At 46.1% G+C, this 23,130-nt stretch overlaps 1 protein-coding gene across 3 annotated transcripts; it reads right to left on the bottom strand.

Annotated features, from left to right (window-relative positions):
* Nucleotides 1-846: 846 nt before the first annotated feature.
* Nucleotides 847-22,820, bottom strand: EOMES (eomesodermin). 3 transcript variants are annotated; one of them, XM_083468183.1, is made up of 6 exons: nucleotides 22,604-22,820; nucleotides 4,652-4,806; nucleotides 3,997-4,118; nucleotides 3,557-3,715; nucleotides 3,219-3,280; nucleotides 847-2,625 (listed from the first exon to the last, which is right to left on the bottom strand). In XM_083468183.1, the coding sequence occupies exons 2-6, from the start codon at nucleotides 4,800-4,802 to the stop codon at nucleotides 1,890-1,892; spliced, it is 1,230 nt and encodes a 409-aa protein (XP_083324309.1). In that variant the 5' UTR covers nucleotides 4,803-4,806; nucleotides 22,604-22,820; the 3' UTR covers nucleotides 847-1,889. The 3 variants fall into 3 exon arrangements, with proteins under 3 accessions (XP_083324309.1, XP_083324308.1, XP_083324307.1); XM_083468182.1 differs by lacking the exon at nucleotides 22,604-22,820 and adding an exon at nucleotides 19,327-19,413; XM_083468181.1 differs by lacking the exon at nucleotides 22,604-22,820 and adding an exon at nucleotides 6,179-7,254.
* Between the last annotated feature and the right edge of the window lie 310 nt (nucleotides 22,821-23,130).

Below are 23,130 nucleotides of genomic sequence, written 5' to 3' on the forward strand. Positions count from 1 at the left end.
CTTGTTTTGGCACCGCTGAGCGCCAAGCCCCGGTTCGTGATCTCCTTCGCGCGGCTGGAGGAGAGGGAGCGCTCTCTGTATTTTCGGGGAAGGTGCAGAAGGCTTCTTGTCAACCGGCTCCCGGATGGCCAAAGCAAAAATACGCCTCGCTTCCCAGTTCATGGCGCGTCGACCTGGAGCGCAAGTTCAAGTAAAACATTCATAATGAATTTAAAGCACGCGAATAAAGAAAGGGCTCAGACGACAGAAGACAAAATGCCCACAGAGACGCGCTAGCCTGCATAGGACTAGATTGCTAATCTGACGCGCAACAGGAATTTTAGACCCTGTTCTTCCTTGCTCCCATCCCAGTCTAGAAGTCTTTCTTTTTGAGTGATGCTAGGGAGAGGCAACCAGCTTCGGCAAATATCCACCTGGCAGGACTGTGCAACAGACCCACCTGCACAATATCTGGGTAGGTAAAGTTGAAGCTTGCCAAACTCCCCAGCACTGGTGGCTGGAGCAGGAGAAAATGGGCAGCTCTTTCATCTTAGCCCTGCAGCTGTTAGGAAGAGGAGCTGGGTTCTTGGCTCCCCCGCCCCGCGCTGGCTTTGAAGGAGCCCCTTCCCCCTTATTGAAGGCCATCACTCATGTACCAAGCTACTGAAGATCTGGATTCCTGCATTTTGCTTTGGGTTCTCAGTGGACTAATTTCCCACTTTGGGATGGAGCACAGGAGGCCTTTTAAGTAGCTTTAGACTTCCACATTTTTACATTTAATTATTATTATTTTAAATTTGCTTCTAAGACGCTGCTGCAAACTTATTACTAACAAGGGATAGAGGGCACACCAACTCTCAATTCTCCTTTGCAGAATTCAGCACCTATCATTGCAACACATTTATTAAAAATCATTATATACAGACAAAAGTCTCAGCTTCACACACCCCGCCCCACCCCTGCAATAAAACTAATGCTTTGTTTTAAAGTCTTTTGCCACCTTGGCATTGTCTCATAATATTTATAGAATTGAGCAAGAGGAGTTACAACACTCAGTTCAGAACGGCTGAAAAATACATTCACCACCTACCAATAAATATATATTTTGATGTACTCTCAGCATCAGAATCCACTTTGAAGTTGTTTTAAATAAAGAACTCCCAACACGCACCGGCTTCAGACACTCAACTGCACTGCCATGACTAGAACTACACAGAATGTTTTGTCATAGTCCACAATATATCTAGACAACACAGAGCTGTACATTTAATACTGGGTTTTTGCTACCTTTGTAGGATTCCTTCACTGCCATAACTTTCTGCCAAGTCATTTAAAATCTCCCCAGAAAAAAAGCAAGGCTTAGTCATTGAGCCAAAAGTTTGGTTTTTGCATACATCATGAAGAAATATTCTATTGATAAAGCCTCCAATTTGAATATTTCCACTATTCAGCTACAACAATAGATCCAATAGGGTAGTAATTTGTTCAATAAGCACCTAACTCTTCCCTCAAACTGTTTGTTAGTGCACAGCACTTACGCACTGGCCAGATTGTACAACCTTTGCTTTATTACCCCCTCCTTTCCTGGCCCTTTCTGAAAGCCACACTTAAAATCAGAATGATGCTTAGAGATTCTCCCTCGCTGTCTCCTTAGCTGGGGGTGGGGAGCAGGAGAAGGTGGGGGGGGGGGTAAAGAGGCCAAGTCATTTTGGAGTGCTACCCAGTTTCTTCCCTTTTTTACCTGCAGAAGTCAGTCAAAAAGCTTTGGCACCTTCTATGGAATTGCACAAGAACATTTTTTCAAAAAGGTGGGAAGGTAAAGAGTTCCTTTGGCAACATTTGTGCAAAAGACCTCCGCAACACCACTGAAAGATTATAGCCAAGTCAAGTTCTAACACAGAGACTAGGGCTTAAGAACTGGTATAGAAAGCATAGTAGCCCATGCCTTTGGAAGTGTCTTTGCCATAGTCCTCAGCATTAATGTCCTCACACTTCATCGTCGGGGAGTTTTCATTGCTGGATGTGCTTGGGGAGAGTCGCCGCCTTTTGCAAGCGCCAGTGTAGACTCCAGAATCGTTTGAATCTAGAGATTTTATGGATGGCGGCGTCTCTATCCAGGACGACCCCATTTCTTCTTTCACTTTCTCCTTAGAAAGCAGGTCTTCGGAATAACCTGGGGGGCTTGTCCTGGAGGCCCAAGGTAAGCCAGCAGACATTTTCCTCTGGTAAGAGCCTCTGCTCCCCCATCCAGCCATGGAGGAGAACGTAGGGTCAGGGTAATAGCCCAAGGCATGGGATGTCTGCAGGGGGAGGGACTTGATCCCATAAGGAAGTAAGGTACTAGGAGAGTAGTCTGTTTCGTAAGAGTTCATGTCCAGTTTGTTGGCCCCAGACTGCTGGACTGGAGTGACAAACCATCTCTGCGGAGGATTGGCCACCTCTTCATTCTGCTGAGGTGAGAGGAGGCCGTTTGTCTGAGGCACAGTTCTTTCCCCGTTATAAAATCTAGTCGGTGGCAGGTTGTTGACAAATTGTTCCTGGAAGAAGGGTTGCACGCTGTACCGGGCTCCTGGGACAATCTGGTGGGATCTAGGAGAATCCGTGGGAGATGGAGTTAATCTGTCATTTTCTGAAGCTGTGTACATGCTACAAACACAAGAGAAAAACGCCTAAGATATTGTTCTTTACCATTTAGGGTGTTGGCATTAGCATGCAAGAAGGGATGGCTCAGCCCCAAGGAGATCATGCTGCTGGACTGGCCATTTATTATATAGTCAAGATTAAAGTCAACAAATATTAAAGTCCATTTTAATGTATACTTTCTGCAAATTCTCCCAGTTAAGTTCACTTTGAAATGCAATATAAAAAGTTTAGTTAAGTGAGGAACATTAAAAAAGCACAAATGAATATTTATTTATTTGCCGTGGTGTATGTGCAAATTTAGACCTTATTCCAGAATAAAATTTTGTGCTACATTTACTTTCTGCAAACCTAGTCAGCTGCCTCTGCTGCAATTTAGGTAAGTGAAGAGCTGAAATAGCTTGCAATCTAACATTCATTTTCACCTAGATGGGAGACTATTTTTGCTTAGAAGAAAGTTCCATCGCTCTCAAGTAAGACACTCTGAAGATTGTAGCTAGCTACCAATACAAAAGCTCTTAAATTAATATACTTTTAAAAATCTGCACTTTTATAGAATAGAATTATTTGTACCACATAGAGATGAGAATACTACTTACGAATCATAGTTGTCCCGAAAGCCTTTTGCAAAAGGATTATGGTCAATTTTAAGCTGTGTGATCTGAAAAGTAAAGACAAAATAGTGGTGTCTACTTAGATACCTCAAAATGAAATACCCACTGAAATGAACACAACTAAACTAGGTCAATTAATTTCAATGGGTTTACTTGGAGTAAAACTCAGTTGAATACCACCCCTTGCTTCCAGTTAACAAAAGTATTTAAAGCTCCATTTATCATTCTTTTTGTGTTCCTATTTTACCTCTTAATTTATGAAGGGTATCATAGCCCGCCCCAGATAAAAGCTATTTAGCATACCAAGCATATTTTATCCTTACATCAGTGTTCTGATATGCAGTCACAGCAATGAATTGCGTTTCAGGGAAGTTAAATGTCTGTGTCTTAGAGGAGTCATTCATGTCCTCAACACCATCTTCTGTCACTTCCACAATGTGGAGACGAGGCTGATATTTATGCAGAGATTGAAGTACTATCATCTGGAAAAGATGAACACTGAGTTAGTGCACAATACTTTTTAAAAAATCCACCTGACATAGGAAAGGATACTTTCAAATTTTGCAAGCCTTTAATACGGCACTAGTTCCCATGTCCACATGCCAATTTATAAATTTTAAAAAGGGACAAGATGTACTGTCGAGATGACTCCAGCAAATTCAGAATTTACTGGAGACCTGTTTCAAAAACCTACTGCATCTTCCTTCAGGTTCCAGGAACCACAGATCAACTAAGCAAACCAAATTTAAGTGTGTTGTTTTACCTGAGTATTATTATTATTGGCCCCTTTGTTATTAGTTAGTTTTAGTTTTCCAAAAGAGATCTCTTGTCGCATCCAGTGGGCTCCAGTGTTGGGAGATTCAGGATGAACATAAACCTTGTTACCTGTAAGATGGAAAGAGAGTCAGGGAAAGGTGCACTTCATCTCTCCTACGTGTACTTGTGTGAATTAGACATTTCCCCAAATCAGACATAACACCAAGATGAAATGCACTCTCTCTTGTGTGCCACGACAAAGGAAATACTTGCGCACAAGAATGCACATCTAATAGGGTGCTGGGTTGCAGCCATTGACTGTCAGTGGCAGAGAGCCTGCAGGGTCTGTAATAAAACCATGAGCATGAAAGGGGGAAAGAAGGAAAAATGCTGAGCCTCCCTTTAATTTCCTAGCAAGCTGGAGTAAAGGAGTCTTCCAAACCCCCTTTTTTAAAAAGCACAAAGTCGCTTTCGGGAGAGGATTCATCTGCTTTAGATTCAGAAGTCCCATTTCAAAAGGCTGTATGACAAGACAATTTCCTTGCCTTCCTTGTCTATAAAGAGCTTTGCATCTGGATTCTGGATGAAGCAATGAAGGCATGGAAGGAAGCTGAAGGCAAGAGGAAAAAGTCTCCTTGCCTGCCCGCTCCCCAGTCGCTTACCTTGCATGTTGTTATCGGCTTTGCCACACGTCACCCACTTTCCCCCTTGGAAGCGCCAGTGGTTGGGATCCGCCAAGATCACTTCCACGAAGACGTTGTAGTGGGCGGTGGGGTTGAGGCCGGTGATGTTGAAGCTCAGGAAGGGGAACATCCGCCTGGTATTGGAAAGAGAAAGGAAGGGGGGAAGGCGCGCATTTAGAAAAAGGGAATCGAGGCCGCCTGCATCCCTGAGCCAGGAGCCCCGCTGATGCTCTTTGGCAGCGCGCTCCGGCCTCGGCTAGCGCCTGGACCGAGAGCGGGAGGCAGATGGCGGCTCCCTTCGCGGGGTTTATATTTAGAGAGAGCCGCCACGAGAGGCTTTGGCTCCAAGTCTCGCTCTTCTGCGAACATCCAGAGCGACGGCCTCGGAAGGAGAGATCGGAGAGGGCAGCCTTTCAAATGCAGCACCTCGAAGAAAGAGGGACACCACCAATCCCACCCCAAATATACCATGATCCGAAGGCTGGAATAGTTTCAAACCCTCGCTTGCCCTAGGTTATAATTTATCTGTCACACGCACAGAATTCCCAGGACAGAAACTAATGGCACATTCTGTTTCCCACCCCGTCCCCAATTCTTTTTATCTCAATCAACAATTATGATGGAAGGACTGATAGTGCCGGTTTACGGAACCCAAGAAACCAAATATATTTAAATTGGGGGGTGGGAGATAGAAAGAAACCCTACAGGTATGTCTGTCCTACTTCGAATCAAGCACAAGGATGATTTCGGTGGGGAAGGTTTAGATCGACCAGTCGTTTGTTATAACTGCACTCCGGTACCCCCAATCCCGAAATTTGGTTGGCCTCGCTAGTGCCATAAATCCAGGTCGTTGCCTTCCTCCCCGAGTTTAACGTCCCGATCGTAAACTAACGAAAAAGAACCTTATTACGATCGGATTTTATTTCCAAGCGAAAGCAAGTCCGGTTTTCTGATGCTTAAAAACACCGGCAATACACATCTCGATTTAAGAAATTTCTTCTTTTAAAAAAATAAAATAGTTTTTTTTATTTCTTTTAAATCAAATTCCTGCCCCCCCCCCCCATTAGCGTATACTTTTAAGTACATGAACTGGAAAAAAATGAGTTTCAGAGCGCAAACCTGCGCATGTTAGTTTCCTATTTAAGTCCCCCTGTGTCCAATGGCGATTACTCTCGGGTAAATGTGCACAGGGAAAACTTTGAGGCGGAGGAGAAAACAACTGTTGACAATCCGGGGAAACCTGGGACACACCTGATGACAGGCACGCAAATACAGAGAGCAAATGCAAACCAATTCCGCCCCGGATCCCGTAAAACTGAACCGAGTTTTCCCAGCTCTTTCTTAACTTGATGAGATCCCGCGCCGAAAGCTCTTCGAGCCGCTCTCCCAAATCGGTCCCCCCCAGACGGATTAACTCCGCGCCATTTCCTCGCAAATCCGATTTGCCCCAAGGTCCCGCAGTCCCCCCCCCCGATCCCCCAGGAAAGAGACAAGCAGCGGCGTTACCTGCCCTGCTTGGTGATGATCATCTCGGTCTGGTGCCGGTGGAACTTGAGCCAGAGCGGCCGGTTGCACAGGAAGACTTGGGCTCGGAGCGCGCCCGCCCCGCCGGGCATCGCCAGCGCGCCCAGCCCGCCGCACGAGCCCGCCGCCGCCGCCGGGTAGGGGCTGTAGAGGCTGCCCGGCGGCGCCCCCTGGCCGTACTGGTAGGCGCCGGCCGCCGCCGCGAAGGGCGTCCTGCCGGCCGCGCTGGGAAAGCCCCCCGGCGGAGACAGGACCGAGCCGTAGGGGTAGCGCGCGCCGCCCGACGCCGGGTACATGGAGCCCGGCTGCGCGCCGCCCGCCGCCCCGGCGTAAGGGAAGAGGGCGCACGGGCCGCCCAGCTCGCCGCCGCCGCCGCCCTGCGGGCCGGGCGACTGCAGGTAGTAGCGCTCGGGGCTCAGGCCGTCCAGAGTGTAGCGCGCCGGCGCCGGAGCCGGAGGCAGAGGCTCTTCCTCCGCCGGGCAAGGCGAGCCTTTGCGCCCGCCGTCGGCCCCCGAGGCCGCTTTGGCAGAAACCTGGCCGGCGGCGGCGGCGGCGAAGGGAGGCGTGTCGGCCGCCGCCTCGGCCTCGCCCAGCAGGCCGGCCGCCGGAGGCCCCGAGGCGCCGCCGAACTTCTTCGTGCCCTTGTCCAAGTCCAGGCGCGGCGGAGACCCCGAGCTGAGGTGGCGCGTCGAGCTGCCGCCGCCGCGGCCGCCCGCGCTCTCCAGCGGGTAGAAGGGGGCGCCGGGCAGGTTGGCCGGGCTGCCCAAGAGCTGCTCCCCCAGCTGCATCGCCTCAGATGAGCCGCCCCGCTCGCCCCCCGCCCTCAGAAGTCCCCTCAACTCCGAGAGCGCGGCTCTGCCGGGAGGCGCAAAACTAGGCGCTCACTTCGCCTCAGCCGGCGACACAACAGCGTCCTTGGTTCCCCTCAAAGGCACTGAACAAGGGCTTGGGCCGCCTTCTGTGGTAGCCTCATTTACAAAAAGAAGAAGCCGCCCCCACCCACCTGACCTTCCCGCCTTTAAATGCCACACAATTGACTGCGATTGACCAAGCCGGGGAGCGTTTTTATAGGCGCGCGCGCTCTCCTCTCCCGCAGCCGGGGAGGGGCTTGGAGGCGGCTCCATTCGCCGGCGAACCTCTCCTTCCCTCGCCCACCTATTGGCTGGTCTCGGTGACACTAATTTAATTAGACAGCTACTAATTGGAACAAGTCACCTGCGACTCTTAAGTGCTTTTTAAAATAATTTTTAAAAGATCTCACACACCAGCCCCCTCAATTCTTTACATGAAACTTTACACGGACTTTATGAGGCGGGGTGTGGGCAGAAGCTGCTGGGTATTTAGAGGAGTCCCTACTTGACATTGGCTAACAAAAAACACTACGATTAAAGCTTTCCTTAAAATGTAAAAGCGAGGCCTGGTTTTTTTGGCGACGTCCTTTGAAGGCCACAAGTCAACTTTCTGAGGGGAGGAGATGAAAAGGGAGCCGACGCCTCAGCGCTCAGCGGGGCCGTCTGCGTCCTAAGCGGCCATTTCCCTCGTCGACGAGGGGGGCCTCGCCTTCCCGGGCTGACCGGCCTCGGAAAGTTCCCTCAGCAGCAGCAGCAGCGACGAAAGGCTCCCCTCAGCCCTGTCAGCGCTGGAGGAGGGAAGAGGCGACGGGGCCCATTCCACACCTCCCCTCGAAAAGGCGATGGGCCCCATTAAGGCGTCTCGGGCCGGAGTCCGGCCTCTTCCCTTCTCCCCGCGCCGAAGCCGTCGCGCCCGCCCCCCTTCCCCGCTTTATACGCCGCGGCAGTTGCGTCGGGATGTGTTTGTGCAAGACCTGCCGAGCACTTCACACCTTCGCCGGGATTTCCTTTAAACCAGGCGGGGGAGGGAAAGGACGAGTCGCGCTCTCGCTTCAGAACACCCTCGCCTCCTTCTTCCCCCTCGCTTTGAAAGGGGGAGGGAGAGAGAGGAAGAAAGCGAAGCCCGGGAGGGGGGGGGAGAGAGGACAGGGGAAGGGGAAAGGGTTTGCCAAGGCAATTGGCTGCTGCTGAAAACAAACAAACAGACCTGGCTTCCCTCGTCGGAAGGAAGCAGAGCAATACACAGATATTCCACAGCAGCCCGACGACTCCTTTCTAGGCCCGAGCGAATCGGACGGCTAACCTAACTCGCTTCTTTCCCCGCGAAAGCGCTTTCCCTTAAGAAACTACGCCTAGAAGCGCAACGATGGAATCTGGGCTGAATCTGGATCGTCTGCTGCTTCGGTTTCGTTCAGGACAGCAAGCAAGAAGGGAGGCGAAAGGGTCCGTCCCATGAACAAGAAAAAAGCGAGGAAAGCTTTCCAGATTTCGCTGGAGATTCAGCTGAGCCTGATTAGTTTCAGAGCCCAAGCGGGGGAGAAGCAGGCTCAGGCGGGCAAGCGAGGCTCGCGCTTCTCTTGCGCAGTGCTCATCAACGAGGCTTGCGCAAGAGAAAGACCCGTGGAACCGGCTCCTGAGTTTCCGGGATCTTAGAGAGGACCCGAGATGGGGCGGTTTGGGGGAGATGCTCCCAGTGGTACACTGTCACCTAAAAAAGCAACACACAAAACAAACACCTCTCTTGCACAAAGGCATCTAGAGTGGCACAAACATTGCATTTGAGAAAGATGCGAAGGGACGGCGGCAGAGCAAGAGGTGGAGCTGCAGAGCTGGTCCGGCGGCCTATTCTTGAAACTGCTTCTAGCTGAGTCTCTTATTTCATTCCGTCGCGCAAAAGCTTGATATTTGCAAATGGAAACAGGGACAGGAACGAGGAGCTTCCAGTGCGGAGAGCAACAACAACAAAATCCCACTTCGAATTTGCAGTTTCTTTCTCTCTTCCCCAAGTCTTTCTTTCTTGCAAACCAGGGCATATTAGGCGTCCGGGTGTCAGCGCTTTGCGGATATTAGGCCGATGCAAGTTGTTATAAAATATTTCATTTGCATAGGAAGAGATTAAACCTGTTGGTCTGAAGATCTACCGATATTCGTATCAACAGGTTTAATTCCCTCGGTTTCTGACAGAAGGGAATAAACGTTTTATCTTAGTTCTTCCTTTTTTAAAAAATCAGTTTTCAAAGAGACTTCAAAAGCTACCCTTTGCTCATCTTCAAACGTGCTTACATTTCTTCAATGCCTGAAATTTTAACATCGCAACTGCTAAACCTTGAAAAAATACCTTAGCATTAATAAATAGTAAATAAAAGCAAAAGAAGTTCCTTCCCCGTTCCGTTTTATAAAATATTGATTACAGACGGATCCTAACCATGCTTAGATAGAAACGATTTCTACGGCTTGCCGTGGAATTTACTCTCAAGTAAGCCCTTGAAGTTAGTTCCTCCTTTCACTGCGAAAGCAGCTTATCTGGTCTGCTGAGAATTTGCCTCTTTTCCTTTAAGCCACAACATTTGGCTTGTAACACACGTTTGTTGGTTGTTCTTAAATATATGTGCACCGATTTCTTCGAAACAGAAGCAAAAGGAGTACATACTCTGTCCTTCCAACCAACAAATAGCAGGAGACAATGTTTTGGGTGGGGGCGATGAGCAAGAAACAGAAGTTTTGTCTTGCTGTTTACTCCGGCACTGACTTTAGTTGCCAAATCAGATACTTCTCCGACTGAAAGCGATGTCCTTTGGGACTATGTTGAAAAAAGCTCAAGATGAAGGCTGTAGTCTTAAACAGTCTCAACTGGGTGTTAAAGGGGGACTTACTTTGGAGTAAACATGTATAGGACTGGGCAGCACAGGAAATAATTTCAGACGATATCATTGGATTTATCGCTCCCCTTCTTCCCAGCTTGTAGCTACTACAAACGTACATACACTACTCTTGTTAAAATTTCCAGTTATTTGGATTTACATAGTTTAAAAAGTACACATTTAAATAAAAGGCAATGTTATTCTTTCTTTCTTTCTTTCTTTCTTTCTTTCTTTCTTTCTTTCTTTCTTTCTTTCTTTCTTTCTTTCTTTCTTTCCCCTAAATCCATAAACGTGCTCCTACAGTCTAGAGTCTTCACCCGGGATTTACAGCAAATTTGTTCAGAACTCAGAACTAACGGTCAGTGAAGCAATAATACATAGCTGTTAGAATGAGAAGGTCATTAGCGTCTCTTTGTAACCTACTCGCTTTTGCAGCCCGATCTATAGGAGTACCGCCCCATATATTCCAACAGAAGCTACTTTCAGCTACTGTATAGACACTTGAGGTTGCATTTAAAAGCTGCCTTTTCCGGCACACTCCGTTGCAAGGACACTCTGTTGCGTTGTGGGTTGAACTGCTGGGATGAAATTTCCTTAGACCCAGTCGCAGCTGAAGCGGCTCTAGTCATAAATTTATAACCAAAGTCACAAGGAGGGAACAGAATGGTTTGCTTACAATGCTCAGTCGATCAGCACCTTGGAGAGAGGCAAGAGCAAGCCAAGTCAGGAAGGACTCGGCGTTTCTGGTTTCTACGCTCACCTTTTAAACTTATTTCGTACCTCTTTTCGCTGTTTATGAAGCAGAGCGATTTGTCTAACTGCGTCATGTGTTCCTTTCCTTTCTGCTTGCATTTTGGTTAAACTCATCTTTCTTTGGCTAGCATCCTCCCCATGCTGGTTTGACAAAGGTGCAACGGGGTGTGTGTATTTAACCTGACATTCATTTGAACTAGAAAGAGCTCTCTGTAGTGCAACCTTGACGGCCAAGTTCCTCCACGGTTTTTGTTTTTTTTTTGTCATGAGGGCTAGGAAAATCCTAACCCATTTTATGGAATTTAAATCGGGACAGGGAGCTGTCTTACTCTTTTGTGGATGTTCTAAACTGACCCAGATTTAGGGTGTAATCCAGAACCACTATTAGCCACAGCGATCTGGCTGGAGGCAGTCTGCAGACTTTTGCAGATCCAGTCCTGTACACAATGGCTTTGCCTTTTTACTAAATTCTCACCGAATCCTGACTCATCAGATACCATACACTGGGTAAAGTCAACTCTAGTCCATGAAAGCTGATGCGGTAATTAATCTATTAGTCTTTAAACTGCCTCAATGACTCTCTCTCTCTCTGTGTATGTTATGTAGACCACCAAGCTGTTCTAGGAGGAAAACTAAGCAAGTAGTGTGAGGAATGCTACAAGATCAAATCTCGACAAACCACCACCGTAAACAAAAATAGTGAACTTCCAAAATCTACAGTAGAGCGACATATTAATTAGGCCAACCAAAATGACATTAAGCAGTGTGCAAGCTTTTGAGTTCTCCACAACTCTTCTTCAGGCCAGAGGGAAAGCAAAGCAAGGTGGGTGGGAAGAAGAGAAAAAATACATATATTGGCTGATGTTGAAGCCATGGAGTCTGCATCTGGTCACAGTCCACTTTCAAGATGAAGTGTCGTAGGCATGCCTAGTACATGAGGCTCAGCTAGGTGCTCTGCAGGTTTTGTTAGGATATTTCCGTTCCACCTTAAAGGGAGCAGGCTTTGTGAGTAACAGAGTCTGCGCATGTCCTAGTCACAGGATGTTTATGTTCTTGCTGAGATTCCTTTCGTTTTCTCAGTTGGCCGAAGATGCTGACACAGAACGGTCACGTTTTCTTTTGTTCTGTTAAACGCTAATAAAGTCTGAAAATTATGCTCTTCTGCGGTGCAAGCTTTTGGCTGTGTTTCTGCTGATAAACAGTGTACACCCAGCCCTGGAATGTGGCTAGGAATTTCCAGAGGCTTCGTGTCGCTAACTGCTGGATCTGCCTGTCTACGGGAGGCCGATGGATCGTTCAGAACTCCGGCTTGGGGGCTCATGATGGACACTATCTCCCTGGCAGTTTCCCAACAACAAGGTTATGGGCCCAGATTCACGGCACCTACAGGAGAGTAAAGCTGCAACAGACTGCGTTTGAGGTATGTTGTGGGGAAAGCGAAAGAAAGAAGGGACGCTTTTCTTTGATCTCCGGCGAGGCAGATTAATTGGCCTGGGAGCCGAGCCAGAAAGGCTTCATGATTAATGGGCTGCCGAGATAAGGAGTCTTTGAAGGCATAAGACTCACGGCTACTGCCAAAAGCTGGAATGGAGTATTTCCACGCTTTTGAAGCTTCAGAGGCCACTCAGTGCCCTAAGTTGGATGGGCAGAATTATGAAACTTGGGCAAAATGGTGTGAATCTTTGCTGCGTCAGTTTGGGGTGTGGCATGTTGTTTGTGAAGCCCCCCCAGTTCCTCTGACAGAGAAATGGAGATCAGCTGATTCGAGGGCGATTGACATAATAGTCCTATCCGTATCTCTTGAGGAAATTAAGACGCTGGCTGGCAACACCACTGCACGTGCAATGTGGTCTGCTTTAAAAAAAGCTCACAAAGCAAAAATCCCAGCCCAGAGTTTGACTGCATCGGAGGTCCTAGCTGTTTCCCAGAATGTGATTGAGTGCAGGGATGCTGAGGGCACCGGTTGCAAGCTGCAGGGGGAGCTGACCGTCACGTCATCCCAGGCAGCATTCCAGCCTCCAGGGGGAGCCAAGGAGTCGGCAGCTGAGAGCTCTGGTTCTCGTGAGAACCAAGGTCATCGCCTTTGCAGAGGCCGGAAAGGCAAAGGTAAACAGATGTCTACAGATGGCCAGGAGCAGAGGGAGGGTGAAGAGCCCGCGGCGCCAGGGAAAAACAAAGCGTTGTTTACTGGCACAGCTTCACCAAAGGCTAAAGGCACGTCTGCTGACCAGAAGCAGGGGGGCAAGCTGCAAAAGCCCACGCCAGTGGAAAGCAAGGTTTTGCTTGCTGGCACAGCTTCACCAAAGGCTAAAGGCACGTCTGCTGGCCAGGAGCAGCAGGGGGGCAAGCTGCAAAAGCCCACACCAGTGCAAAACAAGGGTTTGCTTGCTGTAAAGACTGCTCCAACAGCCAAAGGCGACTTTGTTGTGGATTCAGGCTGCACGCGCCACATCTCCAAGGACAGGCATCTCTTTATCTCCTTCAAGCCACAGGAAGGTGAGATCCACCTGGCTGATGGAAGGACGTTGCAAATTGCTGGAGTAGGGACTGTGAAACTTGCAAGTTTGCACACAACCATCAGCGGTGTACTATATGTTCCAGGCGCTGCAAGCAACTTGTTGAGCGTCCCACAGCTTACTGGGCGTGGTTTTCAGATTTCCTTCAAGAGGAGCGTCTGTGTCATCAGTAAAGGCAAAGAGGACTATTTGCATGCAAAGTTTATGGATGGTTTGTTCCATATAACTTATGATGACACTGTTGTTGTATCTAATGCTGATTCTTGTTGTGTTGCACAAACTAACAAAGTTCTTCATGCAGGTTGCATTCACGATGCGCATCGCCGGTTTGGTCACCTCTCTTGGAAGGCACTGGCCAAGATGCCAGAGGTGGTTGAAGGTTTGAACATCAAATCCTGTAAATTTCACATGAAATGTGTATCTTGTGCAGAGAACAAGGTGAAGGTTGCTCCAAAAGGCAAGGAGTCTAGCAGGCAGGCTTCCAAACCCTACCAGCTAGTGCATGCGGACCTGGTTGGGCCACTTGCGCCCTCTTTAGGTGGAGCAAGGTACTTCATGATTCTGATTGATTCCTTTTCCAGGTACATTCATGTGTATTTGCTCGAACAGAAATCGCAAGCGTTTCCGAAGTTTAGGGAATTCTGTGCTTGGTTGGAAAATGTGCACGGTAAACGTATTTCTTGTTTGTTTACTGATCGGGGCGGGGAGTTTACTTCTCAGCAGTTTGAAGCTTTCCTGACTGAGAAGGGAATCCAGCATGACATGTCAACGCCCAGATCGCCATGGATGAATGGGCTTGCGGAGAGAGCAAATCAAACATTGCTGCAAGGAATCAAAACCTTGTTGCATGATGCCAATCTCCCTGATAAGTTTTGGGGGGAAGCTTTGGGGAATCTGGTTTACAGTTATAATCGCAGATTGTCATCACCCATAGGTTGTACCCCCTATGAGAAGATGTTTGGCAAGAAACCCAACACCAAACACATGAGAATTTTTGGTTCGGACATGTGGGTACGCACACAACAAACCAACAAGCTTGGGAAGCGTGGGGCACATGGTTTGTTCATGGGGTACGAAAAAGGTGCATACAGGGTATGGATGACTGACTCTAAGTCCATAAAGTTCACAAGGAGTGTTGAGTACAATCCTAAGTGGGGGGAAAATGTGGGAATTTTCCAGTGTTACCCAGAAGAGGATGAAGGTGATGTCAAGAAAGCAGCTAAAGATGAGAAAGCTGCTGCTGATGAGGATGAGGATGAGGATGATGAGGATGAGGATGATGATGATCAGAGTTCGGATTCCAGTTCAGTGGGCGGCGCTGCTGCTGATGTCAGTGAGAGTGATGACACAGCAGACTACCAGAGCGCAAAGGCCTCAGTCAGACCATCTGATGCGTCTGACAATGAACTGGAAGAACCACTGTTCACCATTGGTCACTTTTCTCCTAAGAAAGAGGAGATGAGTCCAGAAGACTTGCGTCTAGTACGCAGATCTGAAAGGGCGACCAAAGGCAGACCTCCAAAGAGGTATGCTGATGAGTTTGCTAAGACAGCAACTGCTGTTATTAGTAGCTCAGAGAAGGTATGGGAGCCTTCAAGCTTCAAAGAGGTTCAGGAGTTGACCTCTAAAGATGCTGAGCCTTGGCTTAATGCCATGAAGGCTGAAGTTGATTCCTTGAACAGGAACCAAACTTGGGAATTGGTACCGGTAGTCCCAGGAATGAGACTGGTTGGCAGCAAATGGGTCTTCAAGGCCAAGACAGACCAGAATGGCAAGGTAGTCAGACACAAAGCCAGATTGGTTGCCAGAGGTTTTTCACAGGTACCAGGACAGGATTACCACGAGACCTACTCCCCCACAGTCAAATATGAGAGCATTCGGCTGATGCTCAAGGTCGCTGCGGAGGAGAAACTGCATGTTTCCCACCACGACATTAATACAGCTTTTTTGTATGGGATTTTGAATGAACAGCTGTTCATGCTTCCACCTGATGGGATGGAGATACAGAAGGGTATGGTCTGTAAACTGCGGAAATCCTTATATGGTCTCAAGCAGAGTGCCAGGTGTTGGAACACAAAACTCACTGAGACATTGCTTTCTCTAGGTTTTCACCAGGGCAAAGCTGATCCATGTGTGTTTGTCAAGGAGGAGGGGCAAAACAAACTGTATTGTTTATGTTTTGTTGATGATCTTCTGATGTTTTGGAAGAATCAGGCTTTTTACCAAAGCACCCTAGCTCAACTGAAGGAGCACTTTGACATGAAGGATCTTGGTGAGGTATCCAACTATCTTTCTCTGCAGGTGGAGAGAGACCAAGCAGGTAATTTTCTGGTACACCAAACACAGAAAATTGCTGATGTGTTAACCAGGTTGAATTTGGTTGATGCAAACCCAGCAGACACACCGATGGTGACAGGTTACCAGGTAGACAGTACTGCTGAAGCGTTTTCTGACACAACGCTATACAGATGCATTCTAGGCAAGCTGAATTTCATTGCCAGATGTTCAAGACCTGACATTGCTGTAAGCTGTAATCTGCTTAGCAGACATGCCAACAATCCTACGGTTCAGGATTGGAAAGCTCTGAAGCGCATAGCCCGCTATTTGAAAGGGACTATGCACTACAGGCTGAGGTTCACCAGTCAGAAGACTGGAGGTCTTGAAATCTTTGCTGATGCAAGTTTTGGAAGTGACACCACGGATGGTACAAGCACTTCTGGTGTGTGCTACATGTACAACCACTGCCTGTTTGACTGGTTGTGCAAGAAGCAAACAACAGTGAGCCTAAGTTCCTGTGAAGCAGAACTCAATGCTCTGTCATTTTCACTCATGGATTGTGAATGGTTGATGCAACTGTTTAAGGACATCAGGGTGTCTGTGAAATGTCCTATACAAGTGTATCAAGACAATAGATCGTGTTTGGCTTTGCTGAACTCCGAGAGTTGCAAGCAGAGAACCAAGTACTTGCAGATTAAGCTACATCGTGCAAGAGAGTGTATTCAGAAAGGACTGATTCAGGTGTCCTACATGGCAGGAAATGAAATTCCTGCTGATCTGTTGTCTAAGGTTGTTAACAAAGAACAACTTAAGGTTTATGTACAAAGGTTGCAATTGGGTGAACCACAGGTACAACAGGTTACACGGAAAGGGGGAGGATGTTAGGATATTTCCGTTCCACCTTAAAGGGAGCAGGCTTTGTGAGTAACAGAGTCTGCGCATGTCCTAGTCACAGGATGTTTATGTTCTTGCTGAGATTCCTTTCGTTTTCTCAGTTGGCCGAAGATGCTGACACAGAACGGTCACGTTTTCTTTTGTTCTGTTAAACGCTAATAAAGTCTGAAAATTATGCTCTTCTGCGGTGCAAGCTTTTGGCTGTGTTTCTGCTGATAAACAGTGTACACCCAGCCCTGGAATGTGGCTAGGAATTTCCAGAGGCTTCGTGTCGCTAACTGCTGGATCTGCCTGTCTACGGGAGGCCGATGGATCGTTCAGAACTCCGGCTTGGGGGCTCATGATGGACACTATCTCCCTGGCAGTTTCCCAACAGGTTTCAGGTTGCACCTAAGGGTGTTGGAGAGAAGGAACATGCCATGGCTGACCTGTCCCATCTTTGGGAATATAATCTGAAATCATGTATCTGCTGGGAAGCCTTAATTGCTATTTCAAACGCAGTAACTTGTGCAGACCACATTTAACACAGTTCAGGTTTCCATAATAATGCTGCCATCATGCCCTGCCTGTAAACTGTCAAAAGCAGTGGTTCCCAACTGGTGGTCCATGGATACCAGGAAGTCTGCATAACCCAACCAGGGGTCTGGGGCATCATTCACATAACAAAAACTACCATAGTACCACAAAAAGTAGGGGGTCCATGGCTTGGCTTTTGAAAGACAGGAGGTCCGCAGTACTAATTGAGAACCATTGGTCTAAAGCATCTGCCTACCTAGTGTTAGGAAAATGGATTCTTATTATGTGCCATATAGTACTAAAGTCTGAGACACAGCAGTAAAGGTGATGGCAGCTACAAGCATTCCACATCACCCAATGCCACAGTTCATTTTAGTTAAACCTGAGTACAGTGGTACCTCTGGTTACGAACTTAATTCGTACCTCCGGTTACAAACTTAATTCATTCCAGAGGTCCGTTCTTAAGCTGAAACCGTTCTTAACATGAGGCGTGCTTTTGCTATTGGTGCCTCCCACTGCCGCTACACGACATCTGCTCACATCGCGGGGCAAAGTTCGCAACTGGGAGCATCTACTTCCGGGTTAGCGGAGCTTGTAACCCGAAGCATTTGCAAGAAGGATGGTACATAACATGAGGTTTCACTGTATTACTAAGTTCAGAAGCCATTCTTTTCTTCCTTCTTCTCCTAACAAAAAGTTCTTAGCAAACAAATTCAAAAAGTGAAATATTTTCCCAGACTCATCTCCACCCACCTGTTGAGTTTCTGCCTGGGACACAGCTGTTAATGTCATGTCAGGACCCCTGGATGGTGACTCTTATGTTCATTCCTTCTTTAGGAATATTTTTTCAAGAGGCTCAGAGTGCAAAGCACATTCTAATGGGACACACTCAAGGCTCTGAACAGGTCAATTAACTAATCCACACTTCCTAATTTTAAACATAATGTTTACTTGGAAGCAAGTCTGAAGCCTAATAGGGCTTACACTGAAGTAATGTGCTCAGGATTGCAGATCTTAATGGCACCCAAGACACCAGCTCTCTTTCAGTGATTTGTTGTTGTTTTGTTCTGTTTTTTGAAATCATTTTTATTTGATTTTACAAGTGTAGCATTATTAGAATACTAACTATATATCTGTATATAGAGATTTCTCTGAATCTCCAAACTTCCCCCCCTCCCCTCCATGGGTCCTATTGTTGACATTTTCAACTGCATATTATTTCATAATCTATATTTTATATCTCTCCATATTGTCCATAATATTTGTTACATTACAAGTGTTATTAGAATCCTGATAATGTTTTCAACTGCTTATAGTGGTCTCCTAAATAAATTATAGTTTTTTCTCATTCTTTCTTGAAGTTTCTGTCTTCTTGATTCCTGAGCCTTCCGGTCAGTTTTGCCTTTTTGGCATAGTCTATCAGCTTGGTTTGCCATGCCTCTCTGGTAGGGACTTTGTCTTCTTTCCATCCCTGGGCTAGTAACATCCGTACGGCTATTGTCGCATACATAAAAAGTATTTTCTGCTTTTTGGGATGTTGGTACCTACAGTTCCTAATAAAAAAGCTTCTGGTTGTTTTTGGTTTTTTTTACAAAAGTTATTTTGAACATTTCCCCCCCAATTCATTATATATCATTTCCCAGAATGCTTTTATTAGCTTACACAACTATCACATATGGTAAAGGGTACCTTCTTCTGCTTTACATTTCCAGCAGGTATTTGTACTTGTCTTATACAGTTTTGCTAACTTAAGGTAAAGGAACCTCTGCCCGTTAGGTCCAGTCGCAAACGACTCTGAGGTTGCGGCGCTCATCTCGCTTTACTGGACGAGGGAGCCGGCGTACAGCTTCCAGGTCATGTGGCCAGCATGACTAAGCTGCTTCTAGCGAACCAGAGCAGCACACAGAAACGCCGTTTACCTTCCTGCGAGAGTGGTACAGTACTTATTTATCTACTTGCACCGGAGTGCTTTCAAACTGCTAAGTTGGCAATAGCAGGGACTGAGCAACGGGAGCTCACCCCATCGTAGGGATTTGAACTGCCAACCTTCTGATCGGCAAGCCCTAGGCTCTGTGGTTTAGACCACAGTGCCACCCGCATCCCTTCCACCAGTGCATCATTTTCATCTGATTTTCTTTCAGTGTACAACACCAGTAATTTATAGTTTTGATGAAATGTAAAGAATAGGAAAAGAAGAAGCAGTAAATAAAACCACTTTGTAAAATTTCAACAGGACTCTTTTGGGGGAATACCCTCCTTTCTCATATATGTATTTTCTCAAGCACTGAGGACTTGAAGGAGAAGCTTGGAGGGGGGTATTTGAAGGTGTGCTCCCACCCCATCAGCGAACGGGTGGCAGGACTGCACCTTTCTCAAGATCTGCAAACCCTATCTTTCGAACCTCTATGGAGGTTTGAAGGAGAAGCGTGGAGAGGACTGTTTAAAGGCCTGATCCCACTTACCCATCGGCTACAGGGGCAGATGGGCACTCGCTGCCAACCCCAGTATCAAACCCCATGGAGGTTTGAAAGTTCCATGGCTCGCTTTGAAGTCCCTACAGTCACAGCATCATAAGAAGGCATAGCTGACATCACTAGGACATCAGGTGATCAACAGGTGGGCAGCCACAAGCAACTGTTACCTTTGGCCTGCCCAGCTTGGGGGAAATAAAGATCTGGCTGTCCTGCCAGAAAAGATTCCACACCACTTTTGTAAGAGATAGTGAAGTTGAGTTTGGAGCAAGCTGTAATGACGGGGGTGGCGGCGGCGAGGTCTAATGGGGGTCAGGCTGGGTTGGTGGAGCAATGCAAACAAGGGTGGCAGCCCCTAGAAATCCATATTTTTTTCAATTTCTTCCATCATAGTAAACTCATTTCTTGTTTCATAAAACATCTGTGGTCTCAGTTTATTCTAAATACTCTCATGATTAGAAATTTGATAATCACACCACCTAAGGAAGTTTTCAGAGAAACTCCAGGAAAATTTTGGAGGCTATTTGAGAATGGCCAGCTTGGCAAATAAGTAATTTCTTATCTGGTGGTGGCAAGTACCTCAAATAGGGAAAATGAGGGCACAAGAGATGGGTATACTCTTGTACGCACAACAAGAGATGTTGTGGCCAAGTTGCTCTTCCCCAGATACCCAGGGGCCCAGGCTGGAATGTGACTGTTACAGAGCTACATGACAATTCTACAATATCTGCAATTCTGCACCAACAAGGAAGAAATATTAATTCAGTTGTTCTTTAATTACAAGGAAAAGAATACATGGCAGCCACTAATAGCTTGATTATATTATTAATTATCACATAGTTCTGTCTCAAATGATGTGTCTTAAAGCAAAACTCTTTAAGAAGTTGAAAATTAAATGACCCTGATCCTGTAAAATATTTGATTAACACTCTTCATTTTATGCATTATGAATCATTGCACTGAAGCAAAAGGCAATTTAAAATGGACATATGCTTTTGCAGGATTGGTTCCATAGGGTTTAAAACGTCAACTAGGATGAAATACCGTATATTTCAAAGTTGCAATTGTCAATTAAATCTGTTTCGGATTTAAAATCAGAGACAATGACCCTATTCCCCATATATACAGTAATTCTCCTCTAAATCTGGTTAGTTTTATTGTTTTTCTCTTTAATTTTTATTAAATATTTACCTTCTCTATCTGTTTACATCACATATTTTAGAGCTATATGTTTTGATTTAGCTGTACTATTTTGTACAGTCTTCTAGAAATATTTACATTTTGTAAACTTCTGAACTGACTTTTCCCTAACTTTCTTTTTTCTTTTCTCCTCCTGTGATGAGGCTGCATTTTAATGTTTCAATGTTTTAATGTTGTATTTTAATCTTGTTTTTAAGTTGTATTCATTCAACTTGTTTTTATCATTGCTTGTTAGCCCCCCGAGCCCGGCCTTGGCTGGGGAGGGTGGGGTATAAATAAATTTTTTTATTATTAACTAGACATGACAAAAGAAACTATAAATATAAGCACCATTAAGTAAGAAAATGTAATGGGTATTAGCCATGCTAAAATAACAGCTAACCTTTTTCCTAGTGTGGCAACTCCTCCGCACCCCTGGAGGGTTCCTAGATTTTTAAATAGCTGAACAACAGACAGGTGAAATTAGACAGGTAAAATAACCCTCTCCTGCATGCGCGCGCGCACACACACACACACACACACACACACAGAGAGAGAGAGAGAGAGAGAGATATGCAATGCAGCTTGCAAAGTCACAGAAGTCCACAAAAGTTCTCTCCTTCTCACACATAAATACAAACGATTAACATAGCTACTCCTTTGCACCATGGAAGGTACCAGATTTCACTATACAAAGTAGACATTTTTCATCTATATACCTGCCAATTAAGAACTGCGCTTCATGTGGCTGATAAAGCGGTTGACTCTAGTTCATGAAAACTTATGCCACAATAACTGCGTTAGTCCCTAACAGTGCTTTGTTGCTGTTTTTGCTTCAATAGACCAACAGAAAGGCCTGCACCCTGCCTTGCTGGCCCTTTCCCGTCTGGCCTGGGAGAGTCGAGTGCTGACTGACTCCAGCTACAAAAGCTGAGGCTGTTGAACAGATTCTTAGGCTGGAGTATTGTTTACTGGGGTGGGGTTGAGAGAGCTGTTGCTGTTATTATATTATTGTTGTATCTTTAGTTTTAGATCTTATGATTTATGTGGAAATTGTTTCTATTAGATTGTGTACTTTTTGATGTGTTTTATTTATCATGACTTCTGTTATGTTGTTTGTAATTATGTAAACCTTGTCATGTTGTAAGCCGCTTTGAGCATAGTTTCAACTATGGAAAGGCGGCATACAAATAAAATGATGATGATGATGATGAGGGAGATGCTTCCAGTCCAAGAATAGGTACCTGTGACCTTCCAAGTATTGTTAGGCTGCAGCCCCCATTATTCCCTGACCGCTGGCCATGTTGACTGGGGCTGATGGGAGTTGTGGTCCAGCAGTTTCTGAACAGCCACAGATTACCCCCTCCTGCTACAGTCCTTGACTGAAATGCACCTAGCACTTCCGATAAAGAATGAACATAGTGATGTTATTCCCTGCATAGTATTTTCACTCCAGCAATAGCTATTATATTCCGGGGGGGGGGTCCACTTTTACTTAGCAACAAATGCTATTTCCAGTTGATGAATATTCAGGAATTTGCAACAACAGTGATCTAGCCGAAGACAAAGGAAAACCATCAAGACCAGTATGATACACTACCTGGAACAACTAGCCTGCTGAAGTCATCTGGACTTGTTTGGACTCATCCAATCCCTTGTCCTACAACCGCTGCAGGCAAAAATGTACCTTTGTTGCTCATTTATGACACTTTGTATAATCAGGTTGATAAAAGGTTATTTCTCTCATTATCTAGGTAGGGAAGTGGGAGTAGGGGAATCTGCCATTGCACAGGCAGTGAAATGGCATGACCTTCATTTTCCCACGAGGAGGTTTTTACATGCACAACCATGTTCATCCTTTAGACACCTAGTTATCAAGTGCGAATTTTGGCACTGTCCTGATCTTATGACCACATGACAGAGAGATCCACATATACACCATTTTTAGAAATTTCATTTTTAACCAAGGTTTGTGTTTGACTAGTGCTGGTGGTCATTTCCCCCCTCTATCTCATTGGGCTGCGATTCTCCTTCGTTACACTCTCTTCATTCAATATCTCCAATGTTTCCTGAATTGGATCCATTTTACCTTGTATTTTTAGATCTCTGCACACTTGGAATCCTCCTCCTTTAGCTTCTCTTCTTCTCTCTTTATTGTCATTCTTGCATCGCTAGTCCTTCTTGTGTCTAACTCTCAAGTTTTGTGTGTGTCTGTCATCTCTCTGTTCTGGAACTCACTGCTTCTTGAATTTCACACCTCTCCTTCCTTCCTTCCTTCCTTCCTTCCTTCCTTCCTTCCTAGTGTTGAAGCAGCATCAGAAAACCAGATACTTTAACCTCAGATCACTCCCTCTTGGCCTTCATTTTTATCCCTTTTGTTTCTTTTGAAATTGTCAAAGGAACTCTGGGAGTTTTTTTTATACCAAGTCTGATCAATGGTTCTTCTAGCTCAATAGTGTTTGCATTGATTGGTTCTCTAGGTGTTTGTCCTAGCTCTGGAAAATAGGAGACCTTCTTCAAGCAAAGCAGATGGCCTTCTCCTGAACAAACTGGGCAAGATTTGTGTGTGTGTACATCTCAACTCATGTGCCATGAAAAGATCACCACATGGGGATG

The sequence above is a fragment of the Podarcis liolepis genome (assembly GCF_965112155.1).
Source record: "Podarcis liolepis genome assembly, chromosome: 12".
NCBI classification, from domain to species: Eukaryota; Metazoa; Chordata; class Lepidosauria; order Squamata; family Lacertidae; genus Podarcis; species Podarcis liolepis.

What these genes read in the sequence shown, in the direction of transcription:
- EOMES (XM_083468181.1), bottom strand. Translation starts at nt 6,984, where the DNA reads ATGCAGCTGGGGGAGCAGCTCTTGGGCAGCCCGGCCAACCTGCCCGGC. An exon ending in ATCATCACCAAGCAGGGCAG is followed by an intron (nt 4,807 to 6,178) that starts GTAACGCCGCTG and finishes TTCCAATACCAG; the next exon opens with GCGGATGTTCCCCTTCCTGA. An exon ending in CTGCATATCAGAACACTGAT is followed by an intron (nt 3,281 to 3,556) that starts GTAAGGATAAAA and finishes TTTACTTTTCAG; the next exon opens with ATCACACAGCTTAAAATTGA.